This window comes from Erythrolamprus reginae, chromosome 3 (genome assembly GCF_031021105.1).
Source record: "Erythrolamprus reginae isolate rEryReg1 chromosome 3, rEryReg1.hap1, whole genome shotgun sequence".
Taxonomy (NCBI): domain Eukaryota; kingdom Metazoa; phylum Chordata; class Lepidosauria; order Squamata; family Dipsadidae; genus Erythrolamprus; species Erythrolamprus reginae.
Genome location: NC_091952.1, coordinates 150,818,558 through 150,835,613, shown reverse-complemented (window position 1 = coordinate 150,835,613; position 17,056 = coordinate 150,818,558). Strand labels below are relative to the sequence as shown.

Genomic DNA, 17,056 nt, shown 5'->3' with positions numbered 1-17,056 from the left:
CCATTGCTGCGCCCAGGTGGTCCTGGGAGGGTGGCATCCCATTGCTGCGCCCAGGAGGTGCTGGGAGGGCGGCATCCTATTGCTGCGCCCTGGTTGTCCTGGGAGGGCGGCATCCCATTGCTGCGCCCAGGAGGTGCTGGGTGGGCGGCATCCCATTGCTGCGCCCAGGTGGCTGGTCTTGCTCCTTGGTGGCAATGACCGGTGCATGCTTGGAGGTCTGTCCTTGATCTGCCAGGCTCGCGAAGGCCTGCGGTGGCTTCGCACTGTGTGGCCCACCGCGCAAGTGGTGCGGTCTCAGATCCTCCCGGGGATCATTTGTGGGTCGCCATTTCCCTCAGGGCCGTTCACCGGGTTAGACGGGGAGCTACTAAGGCCCTGGGTAAGGCAGTCAGGGAATTAGGTGGGGTTGTAGTGGTCCATTCCCACATCACCATAGATCAGCCATGGCTTTACCGGGCTGACGGTGTTCACCTGTCAGAGCAAGGGAACACCATCTTCTTACAGGACCTGCAGCGGTCACTGCACGAGCTGGTGCAGTTAGAGGGGGGAGTCGGAGGGCCAAGATAGAGATCTGACCCCGCTCCGTGGCAGGTTAGGGGCGGAAAACTGGGTGGTGGTTTAGCAACTGCGTGTTCTCCTTTGGGCATCTTTGGGGATGATTGACAGGTTCTCTCCAAGCTTGTGGTGGAAGCGACCTGAGCAGTTGGGGGGAACCTGTCTTTGGGTCCCGCACATTTAAGTCCCCTTCTAGGGGTTAGCCGGTGGGACCTCCCACATGCAAGTGCATGGCAAAGTCTCAGGTGAGGGAGGGGTCCCTCACCTGGATTAGCATGGAGCTACGCCCATAAGTTGCCCAGAAAGTTTATTCTACGTCATTTTCCGCCCCGGAAGCTATTGTTTGACCCTGCGGGTCCTTGTTAGGGTCAGAGTTAATTATGCTAATTTATGCTAATTATGCTAATTTAATTAATAAATTATGCAAATATATGTTAAATAAAATGACCCAGTTTTAAATCCAGCTCTTGTGTCCATGTCGTTACTCCGCGTCTCCTGCAAATAAGTGAGGGACAGTTTTGTTATTTTGCCTTCTAGTGGCATGTTGCAAAAAAGGCATATGTAATTTTAGGTTGTATCACCAGAATAGAGTTTGTAATTTTAGGTTGTATCAACAGAATTTCCAATTCTTGAGAACTAATTATTCACTTTGCAGGTAGTCTTTGGCTTATGACCGGTTATTTAGTGATGGTTCAAAGTTATGACATGTCTTCCAAAAGCTATTAACAGCCCAGTTTCAGAGTTCCAATGGTTGTACACATCCTGTAGTCACATGACCACATTTAAGGCACATGGCAATTGGATGACCTTTAAAGCCAGCAGCAAAATGACTGCAAATTGCTATGGTTTGTGCCAGTTTCTGGCCTTTTCAAGTAGTTTCTAGCAAAAAAAGCAAAAAACAAAACACCCATAGGAATACATTGATTTGTTTAAAAATTGTGGCATTTGCTTAATAACTGCTGGATTCAATGTTAATAGCTGTAACATTGTTAGTAACCACCACAATCAAAGTTATAAAATCAGGTCCAATCACATAAGTACCACAACTTCTGACCTTGTGGTTTATGACAGAAATTCCAGGTTTCACTATTGTCAAAAGTAACTACATGCCTGGGATACTTTAATTTAGATTTACCGGTACTTTCCAATATTTTTAATTTATATACTTTCAAAATTGCTTTGTTCATTAGTTTTGAAATTGTGTTAATGTTGTTATATGCATGTGGACTTTTGTTGTTCTTAATTGTTATAACATAAATTTAAAACAATTAAAAATGGATTCCTGCAATGGCAGGCAATGGAACATAAGTAGCTCTTGCCAGCACTAATGACTCGGGGTATGTAGAAGGCCAACTTTGTAGTTATATGAACAAACAGAGAATTCACCTTTCAAATTATTGGTTATTCCCATTTCACAAAAACTGCTGCTTTTATAACTAATTCAGAGTTCAATTTCAAAGAATTTCAGAACACTTGCCATAAAATATTTCATAGAAACAGTAAACAATCAGCTGTGAAACTACTACATTTTTTAGTAGTACAGGCTATTTAGGAAACAACTAAGCTTTTTCCTAAATGTCCAAAATACTGCTCCAAACTTTTACATAGAAGAGGATGAGAATAAAAAATGGAAGTGTGAATCCTCCATTCTTTCTATCAATAGCATTTCTGCAAAACATTTTGCTCAAATATTTTTCTCCAATTTAGCTATGAATTATGATAGATGCAAAAATACTCAAGAGAAATACTCATGTAGTTTGAGGTCTTTTGGGATGAGCAGGAAATGGTGACAGCATTCGCTATTTCTCTATTAAACAGTAAATAAAATGTTCAGCACTGTGTTTTACTTTTTATTTTTCCTTCACATTTGGACAGCCTAAAATGGAAGGAGGGCTAGGTAAACACTTTGAAAAGAATCATAATATATGCAAGAGGGAAAAGCCATGTTTTAGATTTATCACAAATGAAGATAGTTTTGTATTAATAATATATAAATAAATATGTAAACAACGGACATAATACATACACATAATGCAAAAAAATATGTAAACAAAAGATGCAGATTTTTTCTCTATAATACAATACCAAAATGTCTAGCAAAATGAAATGTTTTCCTATTTGTAAACCTTTAGATTAAACTACTATATGTTATGTAAATTTGCATGCATCAAGGGAGCCTCTTTGTTTGCAGGTGGTTGGCTGTGATCATGTCCTAGGCTCCAGTGCCGTAGAAGATGCTTGTGGAGTATGCAAAGGAGATAATTCAAGTTGCAGAATTTATAAAGGGCAGTACACAAAACAACACTCTATAAATCGTAAGAATTTAAAAATATTTTCGATATAATACATCATTAAAATTATCTGCAGGAAATTATTAGAGGAAACATTTTGAGTGCTTGTTTACAGAAAAAGGTATACATGTCTATATAAATAAGAATGATAAAAACACATTCGTCTCATTACATATGATTTACTTCCATACAACTAACAATAAAGCTGCTTTCTAAATATTTTTAGCCTTTCTTCTCTTAAGCCTAGAAAACTACAATTAATGCGTGTCTGCAATTAAAGATAATGGCTTATAAAAGATCTCAGCAGAGACCCAGCACCCGATTGGATAAAGACATTAATGAGCCTACTGAGGAATAGAGAGGTGGATGGGGTTCAGCTTTTTCAGTTTACTTTCTCGTAAATTGGTGTTACTGATCATAACCTTGTAGCAGCCAATTGTACAGTCAAATAGGGCAATGTTTTTGCAGAAATTTTACAATATGCTTTCAAAAGCATCAGTTGAATCTGCTACCCTATGAGGGTTGTAGACCCCATGTCATACTGTAGTCTCCCTACTGTATTTCTTATCTTGACTCCAAATTTATTTTATCTCAGGTAATTGATGTTCAAATGTCAGTCCTTTATCATGTTCTTGCCCTTCTTCCCTGCAGAATAAGAGGCAAGCATGTAGTCAGTGTAACATTGTGCTCAAGGCCCAACATCATTGCTTTGTATTATATCTACTTCTTAGGTGAAATTAGACTGTGGGCAGTAATGGGCTACCAAAATTTTTACTACCACGCTGTGGCCGTGGCTTATGCATTTTGTTTCAACACCTTTCATTGCAAATTGGGTGTTATGGGGTGGAGCTCCATTTTCGCTACCCCACTGCATCCTCCCCCCCATCCAGGCAGTAGCCCACCCCTGGCTATGGGCTTATCTGTCAGTTTCAGTTTTTAAGACAGTAGAAAGATTTACTATTGTTTTTCAAGTACTGTATCTCCAAGATCCAGCATCATTTTGAGGAAAGGCTGCATCCTTCATGTATAGAAACAGTATGGGAATTCTTCCCAAATGCCTCATTTGTATTTTATGTGCCCAGCAAGATTATGACTCTACAGAACTGCTATTTGAAACATCAGGAGTAGATGGCATGTTATCCTGTTCAGAACATCACAGTTTCAAAACACAGAAAAATCTAGGTCAGATTGGCCTCAACTGAAACACTATGTTTCAATGTTGAATAAACAAAGGCTTTTATCCCACTGCAACATGTTGATTATATTCCATTGTTAGTGCTTATCTACTTAAGATAACAGCCTATTTTCAAGGAGGCTTTTAAGGAGGCTTATTTTTCCCAAGAAACTTTCCCATGTTTCTGCTTTCCAGTGTTTAATTCAGCAAAAAAAAATGATTTAATATGCATGTCTGTGTCCTTATTTCAGAACCTGACTTCAGGATGGCAGGATCAGGGGTGAAAGGAAATTTGTCCAAGATTTCAGAAATAGACTTCTTAGGATTTATTTCATTAGATTCTTTATCCTCATGTAGGCTCTGCATCTCCTTGGAAAGGAATTTATCTGGAGGACTGTAACAAATATTCCCAAGAATCAATGTCTATGCCTGACATAAAGATGCCTGAATTTATACAGTAGGAATAGCTCCCTGTAGAATGCTAAAGAGACGACTTTGGAGAAGATATGTAGCAACAGTTACTTGAAGCCTGGGAAATGAAGAAAGCATTGTGAAGAAATTAAACTAGCTCTGCCTTACGTCCTTGAGATATAAGAGGGAGGAAGTGGAAAACATTTCTCTAGGGTCAACAGTTTTGGCCCTCTGCATGCCTAAAACTGCAATTCTCAGTATATCTTTTAGTGAACTCTCTACTACATACAGGATTTAATATGAAAAAAAGAATTACATCCTGATTAGTGTTGGGCGAACCCAACAAAGTTCTGGTTCAGGGAACTCACCCGAACTTTGTCGTGAAGTTCGGGTGAGTTTGCCGAACCCGAACCCGAACCTGAGCAGCATTGTAACCCGAACCTGAGCAGCATTGTAACCCGAACTTGAGCAGCATTTATTATTGTAAAAATAAACAAGGAGGTGGGAAATTCTTCCTTTTATTTTTACAGAAAAGGATGCCACAGTGGCGCTGAAGCAAAAGTAGGTGGGGAATCCCACAATGGGATTCCGGGGGCAGGGCTTTGACGTCACGGAGACTACTTCCTGGCCGGCTGAAATGGGGAGGAAGGAGTCTCCATGATGTCAAAGCCCCACCCCCAGAATCCCTTCATGGGATTCCCCACCTCCTTTTGCTTGTGGCGCTGGAAGTAAAAGGAGGTGGGAAATCGCACGATGGGATTCCCCACTCTCCTCCCGGGCGGTGGCGTTTCGTGGTGTTCGAGCGTATGCCGAACCCGAACCTGAACTTTACCTGAACTTTTTAAAAAGTTCGGGTTTGGCATGCCGAACACTGTAAAGTTCAGCACGAACGCGAACTTTGCAAGCTCGGTTCGTCCAACACTAATCCTGATGTCTTCACTTTAAGTCTCCAATTTCCTAGTAGAAACCTACATTGGGGTTAATAGATATTTATTTACTTATTTCTTAAAGTTCACAGTTTCATTTGGATCCAGCTATTTGTATTGTGAGGTGTCTTTCTTCTTCCTTTCCCTAGAGTACTACACATTAGTCACAATCCCTGCTGGAGCAAGAAGCATTCATGTGCATGAGATGAATGTTTCCAACTCTTACATTGCTGTTCGTACTTCCAGTAAAAAGTCCCACCTTAATGGTTATTGGACTGTTGACTGGCCTGGGAAATACAAATTGGCTGGGACTGTGTTTGTCTATCAAAGACCGAATAACCACCCAGAGACATTAAGTGCTTCTGGACCTACAAATGAGAGTATTATAATAGAGGTATGTGTTACTGTCATGGAATGTTGTTCACTGTATAAAACTAATTAAAATTCCTTAAGGACTCATATTTTTATTTATCATGTTGACTGAGAAGTCCAATACATGGATAATGCAGGTTAACAAAATCTGATCTCTGTTTATAGCCTCTCCATTGTAATTCACCCTGGAACAGTCATAATACAATATGGAACATAACATGTTGAATAAGGAACATAATTTTATTAGGCTTCAAAGCTCTATTCCTCCTTCCTGAAATGAGGATCTACTGCAGTTTAACCTACACTCTAGCAAGTCAGGGATATTTATAACTGACATTATGACTTAGTCTCTGCATTTTCAGTGTAGTCAAAATACAAGCTTCAGTAATTTCTAATGTTCTCTTATAAATATTACACACATTTTATACAGATTTAGAGAAAAACTTAACTGCTTTCCTCCTTTCCTGCTGCTGCTGGACCAAATCTCAGTGAGAGGAGAGAATGTGGTCACAAGGAATAGGAAAGGAGCCTGATCATTTTGTACACCTTGATACGTTGTTGGAGTGCAATTAATGTATACAGTAATACTTAATTTTGGAATAATCTATTTTCCCCCCTATTATAGGAATTCATTTTTAATTTCAATTGGTGGTATAGAGTATAGCTAAATATGTGTTTGATATGAAAAGACTGGCAATATTTATGGACAAAATCTCAAAACAAATATAAGGGAAATATAAGGCAAATTCAAGTAAAAGGGGGATAGAGTTCCTACTCTAAAATTCCCAGAAGCTGGGACAATGTAGATTATTCCAAGGAAACATAGAACATTGAAGCTTCAATATTGAACCAGAGCAGGGATGTTATTTTCCCAAACACATTTCTGAGTAACATTTCCCCCCCTAACCTTCCAAAAAAGACCCAATTTTCTACCCCTTCAAAATTGTTAGGGGAATTGCAGTTTTCTTTCTGCAGTGCCCTTGAATAGTAATAAACATTGATAACTATGGATAATACAATATGGATAGGATGTCCATACAAATGTTTCTTCTGGAAATCTACTTATTTATTAAACATATTGCTATGTTGCTATCATTAAAATTATTCCCAGAAGCTTATATAGAAAAATATGAAGTAAAATGTGCCCCACAAAAATGACAAAATACGTTTGATTAACATGTTAATATAGTAGCAGCTGTATGGTAAGATATGCAATGATTGAAGTAATTGATGAAATAGTCAATTAAAATTCTGTGTCATGAATGTTCAGGAGTGATTAGGTTCTTCTTATAAATAATTTGGATTTGGGGTAGGGGATATAGGTTTCCATTCTTGTTGTACCTGCTGCCATTAGTTTATGACTAATTCCACTAACACCACTACAATTCAGATATTAACTATCTCTGCAAATAACAGTATTGCTTCTGTTAAAATGTGTTCATCTTATAATATAGTTGCTGCTAAATTCCCCAACAAGTTAATTAAGGGTTGTAGTTAAAATTTAGCTGGAAAAACCTGGATCTTCTTTCTTGTTTTGTTTTGTTTTCTTTATTTAGTTATCTGTGCAGGATACACAAATCCCATCTCATGTTGTGTCCTGGTATAGCAACCCCTGTGCTGATTCCTTTTAAATGGTCCTGAGTTACCCTGGATTATTTCTTCAATAGTCTTGAATCTAATTTCCACATAGCATGCCATCATCAAAATAATACAAATATTTGGGAGGCTGTTGCTGTCAATTTATTTATTTTTGTTGTGCATACTATTTTAAATACCAAAATCAACTTGCCACAGCTTTTATTGAAATGGCAGACTATAAATAAATTTACCTTATTAGAACAGATATCTTAAATCAATACCTCTAAAATTAGAAAGAACACAGTTCAGTCCACTTCTGCAGTGCTAAACAGCTGGAAGATTAGTCAAACTTACACTTCCTGAGCAAACTGTCCTTATGGGTAATGGCCTCCTTCAGGCATAACCAATTAGATATTCAACACATTCCCATGAACTGAGGAACTGTACTAAAAGAAAATAATTCATTAGTCATATCTAAAATTGTGAGCAGACAAGACAGATTTTAATGACATAAGATTTTATTTGTAAAAAAGAAAGTAGTTAATATATATATAGAGAGAGAGCTTGATCTTAACTCTGGTTGTTCCGGATGTGTATTTGTGTGCATATCTTATCACACAGGGAATTTAATGGGAATACTGTACTCAAATGGCCAGCAGGCTTCTAAGAGTACTGTCATGCTCCCTTCACAAATCTTGACAAGGCTTGAAAAGTATCATGGAGCAATTGTGCTAATGCAGCAGCTCAAGTTATTTTCCACATCAGGATGTGATCTAAGACAAGACTTGCTGCCAGAGAAATAAAAATGTAAGGGTCAGGTGGTGGTGCTGAGTCCAAATTTCTGTCCAATATCAATTGCACCACTTTATGGTCTCGAGCTTTAACCATCAGTTATTGGCTAGTAAAGTGAATTTCTCATCCTGAGATGTCAAGATTTTCAATCAGTAGCCACACCATAATTAGTACCTCTTCCCCAGAATGCTGCTGCCAATTTGAATTATTCCATCATCTCACAAGCAATGAAAATAGCATTTGTGGATCACCTACATTTCTGATTAGCCACAGATGATCGAATAGTTTAATTTTATACACACATACTTAACTTTAAAATTTGTAGATGGGATATTTACTAGTTTGGGCTAGTCTAGTCACACTTGCCCTACTTTGCTAAGCAAATCCATTTTTCTTGAACTAAAAGAGACAAAATCAAGTCTTTACTTCTATTCCAGAGATTTATGCATTTTATACTTGCACAAATATTATAATTCTCTAGATTCACCCCACTTCTACTTGAGTCATTCCAGAAGTTTTCAAATTTTCAAATTTATTTATCTGGCCAGGAATTGCTAATTATGGAAGGTTTTATAATTTAGCACATGCTAAGCATGAACTGATAGCTTCCTTTGTTTCCTTTTGTCAGCTTCTCTCACAAGGTAAAAATCTAGGAATTGCATGGGAATATTCTCTTCCTAAAGTGGAAACCAAAAGAACACATATAAAACATAACTATACGTGGGCCATCATCCATCCTAAATGCTCAGTCTCATGTGGAGCAGGTAAGCTATCTCTACAATGTTTTTAAAATACAGTTTTATTGCAGATTATGAATTGTTCCATTTTCAGAAATCAAACCTTCCTAGGCACATTCAGTTGATTCTGAAGTAGTCCACTTGGATAATAATCTCCTTAATGTGAAATTTACTTAAACAACCGCTGAAGTTTTATCTTAAATATTACAGGCAAAGGGGAAAGACACCTTACACTGATCATATTTATTTATTTATTATTTATTTATTTATTTTGTCCAACACATAATACACATTGAAGAGAAAGATGTAATAATATAAGTAAAGAAAAGAATACAGTAGAAGAAAAGATATAAAAGTATAGGTGAACATATTTGAAAGGAAGAAAAGATAAATGAGATAAGGAGAGACAATTGGACAGGGGACTGGAGGCACACTGGTGCACTTATGCACACCCCTTACTGACCTCTAAGGAACCTGGAGAGGTCAATCGTGGATAGTCTAAGGGAAAAATGTTGGGGGTTAGGGGTTGACACTACTGAGTCAGGTAATGAGTTCCACGCTTCGACAACTCGGTTGCTGAAGTCATATTTTTTACAGTCATATTTATTTGTTAACAAACTGAGAAGATAAAGCACCATACTTATAGAAACTTAAAATTACTTTTGAATGGGAAATTGATGAAAAATTTAAAGTGAATATGAATGTCTGTATGGTAATTTTAATAAAGATTATAACAGTAAAAACAAATACAAACTAAGAAGATAGAAAAAAATAAAAAATAAGTAGAAATGCAGAAAAGAAAGCAAACAAAGAAGAATGAGAAATACAAAGGAAGGAAAAATAAGAATATGGTAAAGAAATACACACAGAGGAGTGAGTTCTTACCTTCATCAACAGAAGTACAAATAATTTTAGTAACTTTAGTACAAGAAGTGGTTTCTTCTTTTCATATCCCATCTCTGATCTACAAACAAATCCATAAAGCATTGTCATTTCTGTCCTGGTGTCCTGATCAATTAAAGTTTACCAGAAGTAACTACATACAGTATATACAGTATTCCTTTCTTTAACAAATGTAATCTTTAGTCCATTCAAATAATGTCTTAGCACTTAGTTTCTTTTCAATTTTCTTTGTTTCTTTTCATGAGGTTCTTCAATGTCAGAAAATTATCCAAATAACTTTCTTGGTTTATTATTTGTGTATCACTTTTAATTATTAAAATACCAGCCACTTTCTTTTGCATGTCCAGTACAGTACACCATTTTTTCTATGCCATTCTTGTAGCTTGCTTGACCTTTGTAACTTAGTCTCAATCTTGTCAAATAAAACTTGTTCTTCTTCCATAACATCCTTCATCCATAACATCCAGAGTCATTCCTCTGAGGCAGATGTTTCTGTCAACACTATACAATTAATTTCTGAATATATTTTTCAAAAAATATCCTTCAGTATGTCATATCTTAGATTATTTTGTTCTCTTCCATAACTATAATACAGATTTGTGAGTTCTCCTTTAATTGCAATTGTCTAATTGTAATTTTACATTTAGGCAAGAAAAACTGCATGTGAAGGTGTAGAATACATGGTAACTGGCTCAACAGTAACTTTGAGAAAAATCTAAGAGTACTTAAGTAATTGCACAAAAAATCCAATTCTGAAATATGTTCTGTAATAATTTCTGCCTCTATTGCCTAATTTTTAAATCTTATTTTTTTTAAAAATCAAAGCAAAAATATTTTTCCATGGGAAGGATTTTTTAGCATTAACTACAAAATTTTGTTTCAAATTTATTTGGACATTTATTCCATTTTAACTCTCTGAAAGTTTTAGTCACTCTTTTGTGAATTATTTCAATTTAAGTTCTAAAAGTTCTAATTAAAACTTTCTTTCACTAAGGCTTGAAAGAAACTCACCCAGTGCTTTCAAACATGTGCATTAAAAGCAATTAATATGCCATTTCCAAATATGTGTGGAGATTGAAAAAATAAAATAGGAAAGAAAGAAACTTATAAAAATAAAATAGAAAAGAAAGACCCACCTCTGCCGGCAGCCCTGGGGCCATTGAAATTTTAACACATTGCCCCACCCAATGAATGAATGTGTGATGGATGATGGATGAATCTGTTGTTAACTCTTTTAAGTATGGGGATTTTAATCTGTAATTTTTATTTAGATATCTACATGTTTTGAGCCGCCTTGAGTATCAGGAGAGGAATGGCATAGAAATCAATCAGTCAGTCAAACAAACAAGTCCATAGAGGTTTTAAAGAGCCAGTTTATTAGCTAGATCTTCATCAACTGCAATTGTTGGGACTCCTTTTCGTGGAGTGGTCCTCAGTCTGTTATTTCTTATCTAGAAGTCCAAAATTAAAGAGTACCTCTCAACTACGTTTACAAGTAGTTATTCTTTCTTCACCATAATCAATTTGACTTGGTCTGGAGTGGCACTAATCTGAAATATTTCATATGTGTATCTATTTATAGTATATGTATTTATCTATTTATCTACTTTATCCACACATCTATTTAACTGGGACAAAATTTTGAGTTTTGAATAGATCGAAACTAAACTTTTATTATTCTTCAAAAGACAGTAATTTTCTTTTCTGGCATTGTTTTATTTTAGTGAAGAATGAAATTATAGGATTGTTTTGCTTAAGGTATAATGCAATGTTGAGAACTGGATGCTAACATCGGAGGTACAAAATGACCCCTGAAATAGTTAGCTGCTTTCCTCTGTTCCAGAGTAATAGCCCCCAAACTATTGCCTTTCAGATGTATTTGTTTACAACTCTTGTCATTAATTTTTGTACTGAGATGAAGGGAGTTTAAGTTCAATCTAATCTGAAAACAGGTGGGAAAATCCCCATAAAGATACATGTGTATATTAACCATTTGAGATGCTATCACCTAGACTTGTTTGGGTAGCTACCAAGGATTGATAAAATGAACATTACATTGTTAAAGGCCAGCATCTGTATCTGAGCTGCCTATTTATGGAGTGATAATCTGCTACTGCTTGTTCTGTGTAAACATCTGCCACCTGGAGAATGAAGAGGTGATGTCATGTAAAAGGTAAAGGTCAAAATGTCTGTGATCCTTAAAAACTGAAGAACTTCTGCCTTTGACCTAAGAGAGCTATGCTTGTCAAACTGCAGCAGGATTTTGCAGCAGGCAAAAGTGTTATTTTGCCCTACTTCAATCTCTCCTTTTAATCTCATTTTAGATTTTTAGATGTATAAGTATGTGTTAGTGTTACCTGGATGGATTTATTAGTTCCCCATTACATTCACATATTTCTAAGGCTGGAATAAAATTAAGAGTTCTTGCAGTAAATTTCTGCTGCAAGTATAAAAAGAAAACAAAATAGCAAAACGCAAAAAACAAAGGTTTTCCTTCACCCTGAGCCCAGTTTGTTTTGGGTTGTAATAATAAAAAAAATCCCCTCCCTTCCCGCAAAGCCAAGTTGGAAGTTGCAGTGGACAAACCATGGAGTGGGATGAGTTAAGTACACACCCGCTTCTTTAGTGAAGAAGCACAGCTGGACACACTGGCAGCTGGATATTTACTGTTCCAAGTATTTTATCAGTTTGTTTGTTTTTTGTCAATTTTAGCTTCCAGAGATCTACTCATTTCAATAAAATGTAGGTCCGTTTAAAACAGATGAAGCCTTGAATTAACAGATTACTTTAATATGGAATGCATGCCAGGCAGGCAGGTACAGGCTTAGAGAAAAACAGGCAATGCACACAGAGTTATATAGCAAGCCCTGGCTGAGGCAGGACCCAATCAAATACACAGTAGCTTTCCCGCTTACAAAGTAACTATGGAAAGCGCCCTATCAGAACCTTGGATAGGGACGCCAATCGCACGGCTCTAACCGGCCGGCTGTTCCTAAGCAAACACAGCACTCCTAACCCCTTGATTGACACATACATAGTCCTTTAAATATGCCGGCTTGTAGCGCACTCTCTCGGAGCGCCGAGGCAAGACCGCCTGCTCGGAAATTCTCTCCGAATTTGATTCTTGCACTCCCCCTTCTGAATCCAGAACTTCCTCACCCCTTAGTGACTCTGCGGAGGCGTTTTCCCCAGACAGTCTTACGGGCAGCTGAAACTGACTGTGAGCCACTCCCGCCTGCTCACCATCTCCTTTCCATTGGAGCTCGCTCGCCCTGTCAATCTGGATTTGGTCTAAATGCCTCTTCCAAACCCTTCCGTCTGCCAGTTCGATTTCAAAAGATCGAGGCCCCAGCTCCCTGGTTACTGTTCCCCTTTCCCAATTTCGTCCTCCTGAGTAAGACCTGACAAAAACAGTGTTTCCAATTTTTACCTGCCGGGTTGGGGTTGCTGGCCACTGCACTGTTTGAGAGTACCATGGGTGCAGTCTATCAAGAACGATGCGGAGCTTGCGACCCATCAAGAGTTCGGCTGGGGTCTTACCTGTGGCCACACAGGGGGTGGAATGTTGCGCTAGCAACAAATCTAACCTTTCCGGCCAAGAACCTTGCGGCATCCTCTTAAGAGCGTCTTTTACAGACCTAACTGCCCGTTCCGCCTGGCCATTACTGGCCGGATGCCAAGGCGAGCTTAACGCATGTCTGATGCCAGCAGATGCTAAGAATGACTCAAACTGCACCGCTGTGAACTGGGGACCGTTGTCCGATACGAGAAGGTCGGGGAACCCATGCGTGGCAAATAGAATCAGTAGGGCGTCTATGATCGCCTGAGCGCAGGTAGATCTGAGTAAGACCACCTCTACCCATTTCGAATGGGCATCTACAACTATCAGGAAGGTCTGTCCCATAAATGGACCAGCTAAATCAATGTGAATACGAGCCCAGGGTCCAGCTGGCGGCTCCCATGCCAACGGCTCGGCTCGAGGAGGGAAAGGGCGACTTTCCTGGCACGCTGCACATCCAGCTACTCTTAGCTCCACTGCCTTGTCCAACCCCGGCCACCAAACATAGTCCCTTGCTAAACTCTTCATGCGCACTATTCCCGGGTGGCCCCTATGTAATAATGCCAGCACCTGGCTGCGCAAAGATTCAGGAATTACCACTCTACTTCCTCGCAGCACCACCCCCTTCTCTACAGAGAACTCTGATTGACATCTGAAAAATGGGACAAAAACATCTGCGGGGGCTGCAGCTGGCCATCCTCTTAATATCCATTGCCTTACTTGGGACAGAATGGCATCTCGACCTGTTACCCCTGCAACTTCGGTTGCCGAAATAGGAATGGTGCTCTCGGAAAGAGCAAACACGGAGCACGCCGGAACAGGGTCGACGAGAACATCTGGCAGCGGGCATCTGCTCAAGGCATCAGCGTGTGCTATGTGCCGTCCTGGTTTATAGGATAACGTATAATTATAGTTTGCTAGGAAGACGATCCAACGTGACATCCTGGGTGAAAGGACTACCGGACTTTGACGGCTGCCAGATAAAAGCCCCAGCAATGGTTGGTGGTCTGTGACTAATTCGAAATGTCTCCCATACAAGTAATCGTGGAACCGCTTGACCCCTGCAATTAGTGCCAGCGCCTCTTTGTCGATATGACCATAATTCCTCTCAGCCGCCGCCAATGTGCGAGAGAAAAATGCCAGAGGGGCTTCGGCTCCACTAGGCAGTCTGTGACTAAGGACAGCACCCACCCCGTGTTGTGAAGCGTCACAAGTCAAGATTAAAGGTAAACCTGGTGAGTATAGGGTCAGCACATTGTTGGACAAAAGTATCGCCTTGACCCCGTTAAATGCCACTTCCTCCCTTCTTCCCCAGTGCCAGTTTGAGTGCTTGTCCAAAAGCCGGTGTAAAGGCTCGGCCACCGATGCCTTATGCGTGATGAAGACCGCGTAAAAATTTAAAAGTCCCAAAAAAGCTTGCAGCTCAGTCTTGGAACGTGGCCTGGGGGCATCCCTAATTGCCCGTGTCTTTTCTGGGGTGGGGTGAATTCCCTCCCCATCTACAATAAAACCCAGGAATTCCACCCTCGGGACACCAAAAACACACTTTTTCTCTTTTAGTTTAAGCCCCGCATCCCTGAACTTGGACAAAACCTTCCTTACTCGTGCCATCAATTCATCTGTGGAACTCCCCGACACCAGGACGTCATCAAAATACGGCATGGTTCCTTCGAGCCCATATAGTAACCTTTCCATCAGGCCCTGGAATAGACCTGGGGCAATGGAGACCCCAAATTGAAGACGGTGACACTTGAATACCCCCCGATGGGTGATAATTGACTGCGCTTCTGCAGCTTGGGGGTCTACGGGAAGCTGCTGATAAGCCTGGGACAGGTCGAGCTTCGCGAACACCCGACCCTTCCCCAAAGTGTGCAGCAGCTGTTGCACCACTGGCAACGGATATGAGTGGTGTGCCAACGCTTTGTTAATGGAACATTTGTAGTCCCCACACAGCCTAATTCCCCCATCCCCCTTAAATGCAATGACCACCGGGGTTTCCCATTTTGCCTGATCCACCGGTTCAAGCACCCCCTGGGCGATCAGTCTGTCCAGTTCCTCGTCCACTTTTGGCCGGAGGGGAATGGGCACCCGGCGAGCTTTCAAACGAACCGCCGGTTCTTGTGGGTTTAAACCGAATGAAATCGGGGTTCCCGTATAACAGCCCAACTGACCATCAAATACTGTAGGAAACTCCCGCGCCAGAATCTCAAACCTTCCCATATCATTAACAGTATTTACCCCAGTCACAGAGAGTCCCAAAGCCTTGAACCAGTCCAACCCTAAAAGATTAGAGAAAGGCCCATTAATTATAATAAGAGGCAAATTGCCCACGAAAGTTTTGTAACGGACTGGAAAACGGCCCTCCCCCACAATAGGAATTGGTGTCCCTTGATAGTCTTTCAGTTGCACAGCGCATGGAGACAGGCGACCTCTGCTGATGGCTGGAAAACAGCGTTTCAATGTCGCCCACGAAATTAAGGAATGGGCAGATCCAGTGTCCACCTGCATAGGGCACCTGGAAGTGCCCAACTGGACCTCCAACGAGATCTTTTCCGCTGAACTGGACATCTCCTTCACAAAAGTGGTTGCCAAACGTGGCCGACTATAAATAGCGTTGCAATCCTCACGCCGGTTGGAAGGGAATTTCTTCTGCCATCGGGGAATGAAACCCTGGGGCTCCCGTTGCTCTCGGCCCGCGGCTGTGGAAACTCTGCGGGAACGGCAGACCCTGGAAAGGTGCCCTTTGGCACCACAATGCCAACACACGGCATCACGGGAAGGGCAGGAGGACCTCAGATGGTTGCCCCCACAGCCCTGACAAGGTGCCAGGGGTTGCCTGGGATGGGTAACAGGAGCGTCTCGGTTCCTATTCACTGTCAATTTGCACACCTCCTCCTCCTCTGCTTCATTACTGCCCTCCTCTTCAGGGAGAACGGTGGCCTTATCAGTGGTTACTGTAGTCTTTCGGGTAATATTAACGGTGCTGTCCATGGCTGCCAGCGACTGCGTTGACAGCTCAAACGCACGAGCCTCCGCTAGCGCCGCTTGAAATGTCAAATCCCTAATGGCCAGGAGACGCCGCTTAAGCCGACCGTCTCTTACCCCTATGACAAGCCTGTCTAGGAGGTAGTCGTTCAGGTCTGCAAACTCGCAATAAAGTGCCGCTCGGCGCAGGGCGGCCACATAGTCATTTATAGACTCCCCCTCAGCTTGGTTCCGCTGGTAAAATTTATAGCGCCTCGCACACCGAGATGGAGCCGTGGCATAATGATCCTGCAAGGTTTTTAAAAAGTCTTCCCAAGACACATCGTGGATTGAAGTAGGGGCAAACAATGCTCGGGCCGTTTCGAACATCTCGGGGCCACAAAACCCCAGGAAATAAGATCTTTTCCTGTCTCCGGAAATTTCCGTGTACCCATTGGAGATTAAAAAGCAATCGAAACGGGCAACATAGGACTCCCATGTCTCCCCTTGGGGATTGAAAGGGGCGAAAGTAAGCTGCACTGACATTCTCACTTATGTACAAAGTCCAAGCATAGAATTCTTGAAGAATTGGCGAGAATCCTCGTCGCCAGTAAAACAGATGAAGCCTTGAATTAACAGATTACTTTAATATGGAATGCATGCCAGGCAGGCAGGTACAGGCTTAGAGAAAAACAGGCAATGCACACAGAGTTATATAGCAAGCCCTGGCTGAGGCAGGACCCAATCAAATACACAGTAGCTTTCCCGCTTACAAAGTAACTATGGAAAGCGCC

General features: G+C 40.7%; 1 protein-coding gene across 1 annotated transcript in view; it reads left to right on the top strand.

Moving 5' to 3' along the window:
* ADAMTS16 (ADAM metallopeptidase with thrombospondin type 1 motif 16) overlaps nt 1–17,056 on the top strand; it is a 110,122-nt gene that overhangs the window by 58,035 nt on the left and 35,031 nt on the right. The window contains exons 15-17 of the mRNA XM_070747015.1: nt 2,747–2,870; nt 5,507–5,751; nt 8,728–8,863. Coding sequence (XP_070603116.1) covers nt 2,747–2,870; nt 5,507–5,751; nt 8,728–8,863 — 505 coding nt within the window. The remainder of the gene's footprint in view (nt 1–2,746; nt 2,871–5,506; nt 5,752–8,727; nt 8,864–17,056) is intronic.